Raw genomic sequence first — 12212 nt, 5'->3', positions numbered from 1 at the left:
GTACAGGGTGGCTTGAACATGCTATTAAAAATCCATGGCTTGGGGGCACCTGGGTGGTTCAGTAGGTTAAGCGTCTGCCTTTGGCTCAGGTCATGATCCCAGGGTCCTGGGATTGAGCCCCGCATCAGGTTCCCTGCTCAGCAGGGAGTCTGCTTCTCCCTCTCCCTCTGCCCCTGCTTGTGTGCTCTCTCTCTCACTCATTCTCTCTCTCTCTCAAATAAATAAATAAAATCTTAAAAAAAAAATCCATGGCTTGGGGCACCTGGGTAGCTCAGTCAGTTAAATGTCCAACTCTTGGTTTCGGCTCAGGTCATGATCTCGGGGTCATGATATCAAGCCCTGCATCAGGCTCAGCGCTCAGCATAGCGTCTGCTTGAGATTCTCTCTCTCCCTCCCCTAACGCCCCTCTGCCCCAATAAATAAATAAATAAAATCTTTTTTAAAAATCCATGGTTTATAATACCTTGATCAGAGAAAAAAGTGAACAATTGTTTACCTTTAAAACTTGTAACCCTAACAAAATAGCCACATTTAAATATATAACATATTTAAAAAGCATTGATACTGCTGTATTTATAGTCACAATTCCATTGTATTTCTTTGACTTTTTTTCTTTTTTAGTGAAAAAAGGTTGGCATGAGAAAAAGGAGGTAAAAGTAAATGGCAGAACAATAATTATGGCAGATAGAAAAAATGTCTCCCTACAAAATATCCACTTCCTAATCCCTGAACCTGTGAATGCTCCCTTATATGGGCAGAAAAAGGGGAGACTCAGCTCTATGTAAAGTAATCCTATTAACATAAGACAACATATTAAAAATTAAAAAGGAAAAAGCATGTAATCGTCAGATAGAAAAATACGTTTCACAAAAGCCATTCCTGATACAAACTCCAAACAAACTAGAAGGGAACTCATTCAACATGATGAAGAGCATCCATAGAAAAAATACTGTTAAAATCATACTTAATAATGAGAGACTGAATACTTTTTCAAGATCAGAAATCTGACTTCTGTCCACATTGTGCTAGAAGTTCTGCCCAGTGCAATCAGAAAGAAATAAAAGATTAATGTTGAAGATGAACAAGCAAAAATGAATTTCTTTTTTAAATGACGTGATTATCGTTGTACAAAATCTGACTGAAATCTACAACAAGCTAGTAGAACTAATAAGAGATGAACAAAGTTGCAGGACACAAGATCAATATGTAAAAATCAGTTGTATTTCTGATTTAGAAAAACATTTCTAAGAGCACTGAAAATATGAGTTACATTGGGATAAATTTGACCAAAAATGTGAAAGACTGTACACTGAAAAGTATAAAACACTGTAGAGAGAGAATAAAGAAGACTGAGATAAATGGAGAGATGGCTTTTCAGACTCGATATTCTTAAGACTTCATTTCTCCTCAAGCTGATCTATAGATTCAGTGTAATCTCAGTGAAAATTTCAGCAGGCTTTCAAAATAGAAATTGACAGGCTGATTCTGAAATTCATATGGAAATTCAAAGGACTGCAGAATGGTCAAAAGAACTGAGAAAGAAGGACAAAATGATTGATTCAAGCTGTTTGGAAACAGAGGGCCTATTTAATATTGTCATCTCCTCCTGGATTGGACAACGTCTCCTCTTTAACCTTTGAAAACAAAAGCCTGATATCTCTGATCAATAATGCAGAGGTTTCAAAATGACACCCAACAAGTCTTATCCTGAGGCAGATGTGTTTTGTTTCATCCATATGATATTTTTGAAATACTGCCAATATTTAAAAAAGAAGATTTCCTGTAAAAATTTAGATTTCCGTCTCCTCTTTAAAAGTAAGATCTGACATCATAGCTGCAACATTCCCACACGACAACATTAGGCAAGAGCCAGGTAGCAACTTTGTCCTTTAGGCAGGGAATAGGTGTAGTGTCTCTCCCCATCAGACGGGAGCCCCCAAACGTGGGGTGACCTGATCCGGCGGAAGCTGGGGCTCTCAGGCAGTGAAAGAATTCACTGGAGGCAGAACAAAGGAGAGAGACATTTATTCAATACATTCGACTGAATACACTGCAGAGGAGCAGTGGGCAGGACAGCAAAGCAGAGCCTATCTGCCATGAGGCAGTGGGTGGGGGCTGTACTTAAAGGGGAAAGGTGAGGTGTGGGACATTTGGAATTTTCCCTTTTTGGGTAAATTTGCCTGGTTGTAAGTAACCTGTTGGTCAGCTAGGGCTTATGGATATTTCGAGGTGGGTTGCCTGATGGGCCTCTCTTCAGTTCGGGGGTCGGGGTCGCCTTGGGCCCTTTTGCCTTGATCAAGTTTCCATTGCTCAAGCCTGTTGTCTAAAGGAGGCCTCTACAACAGGGGTATATGCTCTCTGGTTTGCCCCCAATCCCTCCTTAGCTGGCTTCACTCATTTCACATACTTGCCTGACTCTTCCATAGACATTTGCATTTGAGGTTATGACTCCTGCAAGAGAATTTCCTATCTCCATGGTAGGCTGAGTAATGGTTTCCTAAAGATACCCGAATCTGATTCTCTGGAACTTGTGAATGTGCCCTTATCTGGCAAAAGAGACTTTGCAGATGTGATTAAATTAAGGATCTCGAGATGGCAAGATTAGCCTGGTTTATTCAGGGGAGCCCTAAATGCAGTCACAATTGTTGTTATAAGAGGGAGGCAGAGAGAAATTTGATGACAGAAGGCGGCACTGTGATCAGGCAAGAAGCAGACAGAAAAGGCAATGTGCTGACGAGCCAGGAAGCAAGGAATTAGGACTGCAGCCAGACAGAATGGGAAAGGCAAGGCAAAGAATACTTCTTCTGAGCCTCTGGAGGGAGTACATCTTTGCTGACACCTCGATTTTAGCCCAGTGCATCTGATTTCAGACTTCTAACCTCCCAAATAAATGTGTGTTGTTCCAAGCCACCAAGGTGGTAGCAATTTGTTACGGCAGCCTCAGGAAAGTAATAAACTGTCCCTGGATGGGAAAGCGAGTTTGGGAAGAGACCATTTTAATTGAATTTGCCCTCCTAGAGGCAAGAAGGGAACCTGCCGGTATCTCTCTCGCGAGGAGCCATAGAAGAAAACATAAGTAAATCTCTAACAGGCACCTGAGTGCTGTGATCCTTCTTATGACACCGTTACACATTTCCCCATGTTAAAGCAGTTCACGGTTCAGGGGCTGTGTTTTTAACATGTTAGCCCCTAGGATTACATTGGGTTTCCTTGTGGGGAATCAGGGAACCAGGGATCAGTTCTCTACGTACTATCTGTGTCAATGAATAGGACATCGAACTGTCACTTTATTTTTACTACTGCCTACTTTCCCTCCTCACTACTGGAACCCCTAAAGGGAGAAACTGATTAAATTATTGGAGTTGCTAGGAAAGAATCCCAAATTGTCGTACAGTGAGGTAGATGGATGAAAGACTTTGCCAAAAAGCTAGATTTGCCATTTATATTCATCTTTTCAAATCCTCCAGTGAGTCCAACAAAATATAGTTTAGAAAAGTCAATTTTAGTCATAAAACTCAATTGTTTCTCCCTTCAGTTTAGAAGAGAGAAATAAACATTTGGAAGATTTAATTAGGAGGCCCAGAGAGAGAGTGAGAAAACCAAGGTGAGTTTTTCTCTTTTTTTTTTTCTAAATAATAATGTCTTTAGCTTTAAAACATAAGTATATAAATAATACATCAAAAAACCTTTTTTCCTTCTCTTAATTTAAGATAAACTATATGTAGGTGTTGGGTATTTTGCCTAGCATAAATAGTTGCTTGATAAATGTTTTTTGTAGAACTTGAGTTGGAAAACCAGAATACCTGCCCTCGTGGAACTTACAATCACCCCTAAGGAAGATACTATAAAGATTATGACCTACGACTGTGTCTACAGCAAAACAGCTTACATACGTACTTTATGACCAGATTTTCTGACACCAATGTTAAACGTATAATCCGTTATTTCTGTAGATTTGATGCATGCTACAAGGTATATGCACAAACTCTATGGGGTTGATTAAGACCATAGTAGGATGTTAAAATGGGATCCTTCCAGGCCTAGTCCCTGAGGTGTTAATAAAACCGTCGCCAGTCCTTAAAGTGAGAGTGAGTTTCCCCCCATGCAGAGTTTCTGAAGGAAATGTCAAAGAACCTGTTTGATGACTCGTATCTCTTGGCCAGATCCAATATATAAAAAGTGTGGAGAGTAGGGAAGACTGGAGAAGAAATTTCTTTGAATCCATCATGTTGTGGACTCCCATTGCCCCCAAATAATTCACCTCTTTTATCTAAAGCCTGGCGAGGGGGTTTCCAGAAGATCGCCTGGAGAGCTTTGATCTGCATTGCCTAAAAGTTGGGAAACAGAGGATCAGTGATGCACCATCCCTGAGAACACTAGAGCAAGCTGTGGCAGCCCCACAGAGGGGCTGCATTGGGGTGGCCGGTTCTCTCTGAGCTTGTCACCAGGACAAAAGATGTGTGTGATAGTTTGTTAAGAACCAAGCAGGAGGGGGTTGAGTTATCTTGGGCTCTGCCCAAAGCTGCCTGGATGGACACCAGCAGCAACAGGCTGGAAGGGAATGCCAGATTCTTAGGGGCTGATGAAGGAGTATCAAGTGAGCACCCAAAGAGAGATGCATCAGCCTCGGTCAAGGGCAACTGTAGGACAGAGGTCCCTCGCTGTGGCAAGCTCTGCAGAGAAAGAATCAGCTTAGCTACATTCCATACCCAGAGACTCTGAAGCCACCAAGCCAAATAAAAATGTCCTATCACCGTACTTCTTCTCCCTCCTTCTGCGAATGGAGAAGGTGGAGAATGAAGAGAGAGCAGAAATTGACCTCCAGTGGCAGGTGCTATCCACCAACTACAAGGCTTAGCTTAGAGAGGGGGATGACAAACCCTACTTTCGAATGACAAGTAAAGGATTAATATTTAAGACTGGACATTCTGCTTACCGAATTGAGATTGTGTGCATGCCTCACGGTGAGGACTGACCTTATTTTAGAGTAAGCAAAAACCCTCACTGGGCCTGCTGCATATTCAGCCAATGGCAGAGGAAAAGCTCCCTGGAGCAGAAATGGGCGGCAGACATTAAAGTTGCATTTTGACTATGTCGTGAGTTATGAATGTTCAGCAGACCATTTGCAATACAACTATGTTTTAAAAATTAAAATCCCTTAGCAGATTTATACTAGTATTTGCAAAACAATAGGTTAACTATGAGGAGTTTTCTCCTAATATGAAAGAATATGATCTGATGCCTGGCATATTATGGATGTTCAGTAACTGCTGGTTTAACCTGAGTATGAATCTTCTCTGTGTTACTGAGAGAAACTGTGGAATATTTTTTTCCCAGAATCATTTTAAAATAAGAAAATTAGCATATAAATTCACATATTTCACTAGTTCAGATAGTTGTTTACTAATACTGAGCCGATTATACGGTGGATTTGAGGCCCATTTGTATAGATTAAGACTGGCCTTGAAGCCAGGGGGTGCGCTGGAGCAGAAGAGCTCACAAGACCCTTTCCAACTCATCAAGGCTGTTTCTTAGAAAACCCATGACTTACAGGATCCTTCAGCCACCATCCTTGAAGCTTCCCATGGGCCTTAGTAAATTCAGCAATGGGAACGTGCTTTAGACTACCTCTGCACCGTCTCAGAATTACGGTGCTCCTGGTGCTGGTTGTCTTCAGGAGTGGAAGACCGGGAAATAAGGAGACAAAAGTGAGCACAGCACATTAGCAGTTTCAGATTTTTTTTTTTTTTTTTTTTGCCTCTAGTTCTTTATCACTTTCAAGGAGCCAGAATCTTATCCTAAAGAAACCCATGAGAATGTTAAAACATAGCAAGACAGTGGCTCAATATGTTTATTCAATTGCAGTGAGACTGATCCATATATCACACACACTGAAAAGCTTAAACTCTTAGGGTCTGATGGTTCTATCCTAAGCAGCAATTTCCCCTTGAAAGTGGGGGCAAGAATTTATCAAATAATGGCGTCCTTGTTCACTAGGTTCACTGTTTTAGCCCTCCTCGCCACCACTGCCACCACCCTGGTTTTTTACCTCATTCTCTTTCTCTCTCCTACAGGCCCAGATTAGAAAATCATCCAAAGTCCTTGACCATGGTAGGTCATATTGATGATCGTTACAAAGAATGTTATATCTTCATGTAATTCAACAGTAGCACAAGATTAAATTTCAGGAATGTTCAGCTTAGCTTTCCTTTCTGTCCTCAGATGAGGCTTCTTCGGCCTCTGATCATCATTCATCCTGTAATTGGGAAGCGCTCCCTCTGAAATTTTCCTTTTATCGGTATCTTCACTTCATCTCTACAGCCACTGCTTAATGTCAGGTCTTCGTCATTTCTTACCTGGCCTATGACGGTCTTCTACTTGGTGCTTCTGCCTCTAGCTTGGTGCCCCTTCCTTCCATTCTCCACCGAGTAGACCATGATCTTTCAGAAGCAAATAGGATGATGCCCCTTCTCTATATAAAACGCTTCAGTGGTTCCCCACTGCGTTCTGGATCAGATGGAGCTCCCCAACACAACATGTAAGGTCCTCTATGACCTGGCCCTCACCTTCCTACCCAGTCTTCTCCTTCACTGCTTCCTTCTTGCCATCATATACCCAACCATATCTAACCACTTGCCACTTTCCAAACATGCTATGTTATTTTTATGCCTTCCTGTTATTGCCCATACAGATTCCCCTGCCAGGAATGCTCTCTCTCGATTCCTTGCGTTCCCTTACTTTAGTTCCCACCTCACAAATTTACCTGCCAGCTCAAGTCCCAGCTTGACTAGAACCCTTTTAACACAGGGATTGTCTCATATTTATTTTGGTATTCCCAAGCACCTATCCCATAATAGGTATGAAATAGGAGGCAGTGTTAGGCAGACTCAGGACCCAGGACCAATGCTACCCGTGCTGGAATAATTCTCAATAGAAGATACAGCCACTGTTGCCCTTATCCCAGTCTGGGCCAAGGGTATGTATTCATGAAAACCCATGGCTTATATGTGGCATAGCTTAGTGGAAGAGGAGTACAATCAAAGGGTATGTCTCTATATGCCCCGCTGAACCCCAGCTGTTCTTATAGTTGAGTTATGAGAATACCTTAATACTATGCTGTTATGATAAGTCACTTCATGAATTACTTAGATTCTTGCTTCTGTTCCTTTTTCTTCATTCTGCCAGCCGGCAACCAAACCAAGAAAGATGAAACTCAAACACCCTTTTTCCTTGTTATGTTCCTTAATGGGAAAAAAGGTTGAAACAAACAAAATATTTATTAAACTATAGTATTGGTATTATCTGCGAAGTTCCTCTATCTATAGGTTGTACCCCTTTTCCATGTGTATTTAAGAATTAGCTGTTTATGGGATAAGAATTGTATATGTAATCAAGAATTCCATAGGGAATCAAGAATCAGTTGCTCTGTCACTGAATGCCTACGTTTCCTAAAAAATAAAGATACATTTTTTCCTTTCATTTTTAGATGCCAGATGTTTTAGAAGGAAATAGAAATTATTTAGATTAAACAGGACTGAAGATTAAACATTATTCATTTTTGTCAACCGATCCAGGAGCAGAGTCATTACTTAAGTATAGTACCCAGGTCATTCATACAAATGATACATTAAAATCTATATAAATGATGAAATTTACATTCCAAAAATGTGATTCTTTTTCTTCTAATTTATTCCCATGAACAATGAAACATATTCTAATTTAGCATAAACAGAGGAATACAGTGGCTTCTTTTCCAAATGTCTGTTTTCATTCACACAGAATACCACTTCCATATTATCAAGCCTTTAATGACACATAAAAATAGTAATGTATCCCATTTCAACTTTTTGTTTCCCCCTGCAGGATATCCTTTTTCTCTCTAAGCAGACAGGCTCTTCCTACTACCAACCAAATTTTAAGACACTAATTCTGAAATCCTTTGGAATTAAAACCCAGGTGAACGGAGAAGACTGGGCTGAGATGTAACCCTCATAATTTCTACTTTAACACAGTTTTGAGGAATTAGTTCTGAATTTAAACAAAGGAACCAGCGACAACTGATTTTGTGAGATGTATCAGAAAAACAAATGTGCATACATGCATATACTCTTTTTGATAAATCCCAGAGCCAGGATAGAGAGGTAGCTTTTGAATCAACTACTGGAAGGGAAGAAATGATTTTAGCTCACTTAAATTACTTAGGTAAGTACAAGAGGAAAATATGCAGAGAATATATATATCTGGCCTTGAAGGAAGTGCTGAATAAATAAAAACTATTATTATTACTGTTATTTTTGCCGAGGAATTCTGTAAGACAAATCTTACGTGAATTTTGAGACAAAATTTAACTTCGCAAATTCAGCAAGTTGCAATACCATTTAAGACAAATGAGAAATGCACAGCCTGTCGCAGCTGTGACAGTGCTGTGTTTTAGAAAATTAATTGAAAGTTTTGGAAGTGATTCAAATTTTAAAAAGACACATTATTATTAACAGTTTTAGGGGATCCTCTAAGGATAATTAAAATATCGTAGGAGAAGGGCAAATATTAAGGTAAAGATGGCTAATGCAGTTCTGGAATCTGCACACGGAGGTGATGAAGCAGTTGGAAAGGAATTAAGACAGGTCGTCTGCAAACAGGAGCGTGTGTATAAGCGCTACATTCAGCATGTATATTATTAGACATTTATGATCTTTTACCCGCAGGTTGTCTCAAAATGAATGTGCCTCCTTAGGTACATGACTCAAGGACACAGAGTCTAAGCCTGGGCTTCTTTCAATAAACATTTAGTGACTTTCAGTAAACTATGTGACAGCCTCAGTGTTAGATGCCAAGGACACAATGTAAAATCAGGCAAAGATCATCAAGGGGATAGACTCTGGTCTAGAGTGGGATGCCAGCGTACCTGTCCCCGGTGCTCTGGAAGCATGGATGAAATGGCCCAGGATTATGTGCGGGAGGTTCAGGGAGATTTCATCCAGAGAGGGTGACACTTGAGCCAAATCTATCGCTGAATGGATATTCCCTGGACAGATGGAAGGGGAAAGCAACAGCACACTCAACATGCGGAGGCCTGACGGGCACTGGGTTACATGCCCTGAACTACAAGTCGTATCTAAAACCCACGTTCTTCAGATGGCAGGAGACGAAGGTGATCGTGAATAGCATTGTATGCCTTGCCAAAAAATGTGAACCTTATCCTCATGAGAAGCTCTGAAAGATTTAAAGTAGAGGCATGACGTGGTCAGCAATGCATTTCGAAAGCTCACCCTAAAAGTGGTGTGAAGGGTAGGGGCTGATGATGGGTAATGTCGGAATCATGAGCACCTGTTGAGATCTGGCCACAGCGCTCCAGGCAAGGAAAACTGATACCAGAAACTCAAATCGGGGCAGTGAGAGTAAAGAGGAAGATAGGGATGCCCCGTGATGTCAAAGGTAAAGTGAAAAGGATTTGGTAATTGGTTAGCTGCGGGGGTGAAGACAGAGGAGGCTGGGAAGCCTACCAGGGTTCTGGGTGTGTCGTCCTTACTGAAGTAGAGAACACAAGAGGGACAGCTGGTGTGCAGGGAAAGACAGCATGAGTGTGAGGTGCCGTGAAACATCCAGGAGATATTATATATATGCTGAGAAGGATCCAGTGGCCAGGGGGAGAGCAGGGTTAATTGGTGAGTCAAGGTCTCAGGGGAGGAAAGAGAGACTCAATTCCCCAGCACCTCATAGGAACAGGGGCACCTCTTCCGCTGTGCCTGGAAGAAAGGAAATCAGGACAGGCATGCTCAGGGCAGCCAGGGGCTGTGCCGCGGTAAGTGCGAGGTCATGGCTGAAAGCTTCACTCTCTTCCTGCAGTGGGAGGCTCAAGGGGAGAGGCGAAGGTTTGAAACAGGCACAGCCTCTGCCTTCACAGAGCAGAGCTTTGGCTCTCACCACAGGATATGACAAGGAGGTACAATTTCCTCTCTGCCTCACGATTTCTGTTTTTATCTCCACTTTGTTCTTCCTTCTAGTTCCTCGTTCCCGTGATTCTGACCCATTGCATCTTCTTGAGGACTTGCCCCATCAATTGTTTTGATTCTCTCCCACCTTTAGTTTTTAACTTGTCACGGAATTCTTGCTCTCACCCAAAAAAATCCTGCCTGCAGTCCTCTTCTCCTCTAACGCTATCGTGGTTGCTCTCTTTTCACGCCCCATTATACCTTCTGAGAAAGGACTGACAGTTTACAAAGCACTTTCACGTATGATCTTAACCAACCAGGCATCTCGACTCATAGTGTTTCTGATGAATATTTTTCCATACTGCCAGTCTCAATATGCCACTCATTTTTAAAGGCTGTATAATATTTCATGGAGTTTATATATGTGTGTGTGTGTGTCATAATTTATTGAATTATATTTTAAGGGCTGGTTTAAATTCTTACTTTGTAGTCCCACATCTATTGCTTTACATGCTCTGGCCCCACACTACTTGTATGCCTTTGGCCATCTTGTTACCTTTCCCGGGAATGCCCTTCCCTGCCCTAATTAAACTTCCTCCCTTCTCCACCTCCACCAACCAGTTCCTCATATTTAACACATTTATATCCTTCAAGGCCTAATTTAAATGTCACCCTCATCCTATCTGAAAGCAATAAAGTGTATTTATTTACTTGTTTGGTTGTTTATTTAAAGATTTTATTTTTAAGTAATCTCTACACCCAACGTGGGGCTCAAACTCATAACCCCGAGATCAAGAGTCACAGGCTCCACCGACTGAGCCAGCCAGGCAACCCTCCTCTATTTTATCTGAGACTTTTTTTTTTTTTAAGATTTTTATTTATTTATTTGACAGAGCGCAAGAGAGCACAAGCAGGGGGAGCAGCAGAGGCAGAGGGACAGGGAGAAGCAGGCTTCCAGCTGAGCAGGGAGCCCAACACAGGGCTTGATCCCAGGACCCCAGGATCATGACTTGAGCCGAAGGCAGACTCCTAACCGACTAAGCCACCCAGGTGCCCCTACCTGAGACTTTCTAATGGTATTCAGCACACTCTTCTCTAAACCACAGCACACGGAACACAGCAGGCTACAGGAAAAAGAGCACTCACCATGGAATCATTAAGATTTAGATTCAAGACCCAGCTCCTCCATATAGCTGTTGTGAGAACAGAGTTTATAGTCACATTATGTTAAGAACAATTACAGGACTGGGGTGCCTGGGTGGCTCAGTCGTTAAGTGTCTGCCTTTGGCCTAGGGCCTGATCCCAGGGTCCTGGAATCAAGGCCCACATCAGGCTCCCTGCTCCACTGGGAGCCTGCTTCTTCCTCTCCCACTCCCCCTGCTTGTGTTCCCTCTCTCACTGGCTGTCTGTCTCTCTGTCAAATAAATAAATAAATAAAATCTTTAAAAACAACAATTATAGGACTGTGTTATTGTAAAAATGTAAATATTTGTACATTATGTTTATCTTTGAAAGATAGTGACATTTGCCTATAGAAACACAACTCTGGGTTATGAGCAAGTGACATGTAATTCAAAGCTAGCAGGTCCACCGGGAAATATTTACAAAGGACTCTGGGAGTCAGTATGAATTCATGATTGTACCTCAGGGGTAAGTTGTGAAACTTAACACAGATCCTCTTGTATTTAGCAAGGCCAAGCTTACATGAAGAACAATTAGAATATATATATATATATATATATATATATATATATATATATATATATATATATATATATTAAAGATTTTTATTTATTTATTTATTTATTTATTTATTTATTTATTTATTTATTGGCGTGGCAGGGGGAGAGGGAGAGAGATAATCCCAAGCAGAGCCTGCTCTGAGCACAGAGCCCAATGCAGGGCTTGATCTCACAACCCTGAGATCATGACCTGAGCTGAAATCAAGAGTCAGATGCTTAACTGACTAACCTGCCTAGGTGCCCCTTAATTAGAATATATTTTTAAAGAAATTCCAGTGAGCACGATATGGTGAAAAATTCAGTGACACTGGTGTACTCTTGGGGGTCCTTATAATAAATGGGGCCAAGGTCAATGAAGATGTTCCAAGAAGAGAATCTCCATGATTTCATAGCACAACCACTACACTGATACATTCACTTCCATGTGGACTAGAGGATTTGAATGTCCCTATCAGAGACCTTTGGTACCGGGAGAATTGTGTCTAGGAAGAGCACAGTTCCTTCCCTCCCATGTTTCCCCTTTACTCTCGTGCTACTA

The 12212-nt window shown here is 41.5% G+C and overlaps 1 protein-coding gene and 1 long non-coding RNA gene across 7 annotated transcripts in view; one reads left to right on the top strand and one right to left on the bottom strand.

Annotated features, from left to right (window-relative positions):
• Nucleotides 1-10635, top strand: part of CAGE1 (cancer antigen 1) — a 57233-nt gene extending 46598 nt beyond the window's left edge. For 4 of the 5 annotated variants that reach the window (XM_045811506.2, XM_087857966.1, XM_045811504.2 and 1 more), the window contains exons 9-11: nt 3536-3604; nt 6075-6111; nt 10005-10635. In XM_045811506.2, the coding sequence (XP_045667462.2) occupies nt 3536-3604; nt 6075-6111; nt 10005-10211 (313 nt within the window). In that variant the 3' untranslated portion in view covers nt 10212-10635. Of the gene's footprint in view, nt 1-3535; nt 3605-6074; nt 6112-6222; nt 7130-10004 lie in introns of those variants that run through there. The other variant, XM_087857967.1, reaches the window with a different exon arrangement.
• Nucleotides 1-12212, bottom strand: part of LOC123801484 (uncharacterized) — a 35454-nt gene that overhangs the window by 16190 nt on the left and 7052 nt on the right. For both annotated transcript variants that reach the window (XR_015722562.1, XR_006782248.2), the window contains exons 2-3: nt 7105-7241; nt 5552-5671 (exon numbers count right to left, since the gene is read on the bottom strand). This is a non-coding gene — a long non-coding RNA (uncharacterized LOC123801484). The remainder of the gene's footprint in view (nt 1-5551; nt 5672-7104; nt 7242-12212) is intronic.

This window comes from Ursus americanus, chromosome 32 (genome assembly GCF_024610735.1).
Source record: "Ursus americanus isolate L20-20 chromosome 32, mUrsAme1.1.p, whole genome shotgun sequence".
Lineage (NCBI taxonomy): Eukaryota > Metazoa > Chordata > Mammalia > Carnivora > Ursidae > Ursus > Ursus americanus.
Note: the sequence above shows the minus strand (reverse complement) of the source record. Positions and strands in the feature narration are given on the sequence as shown.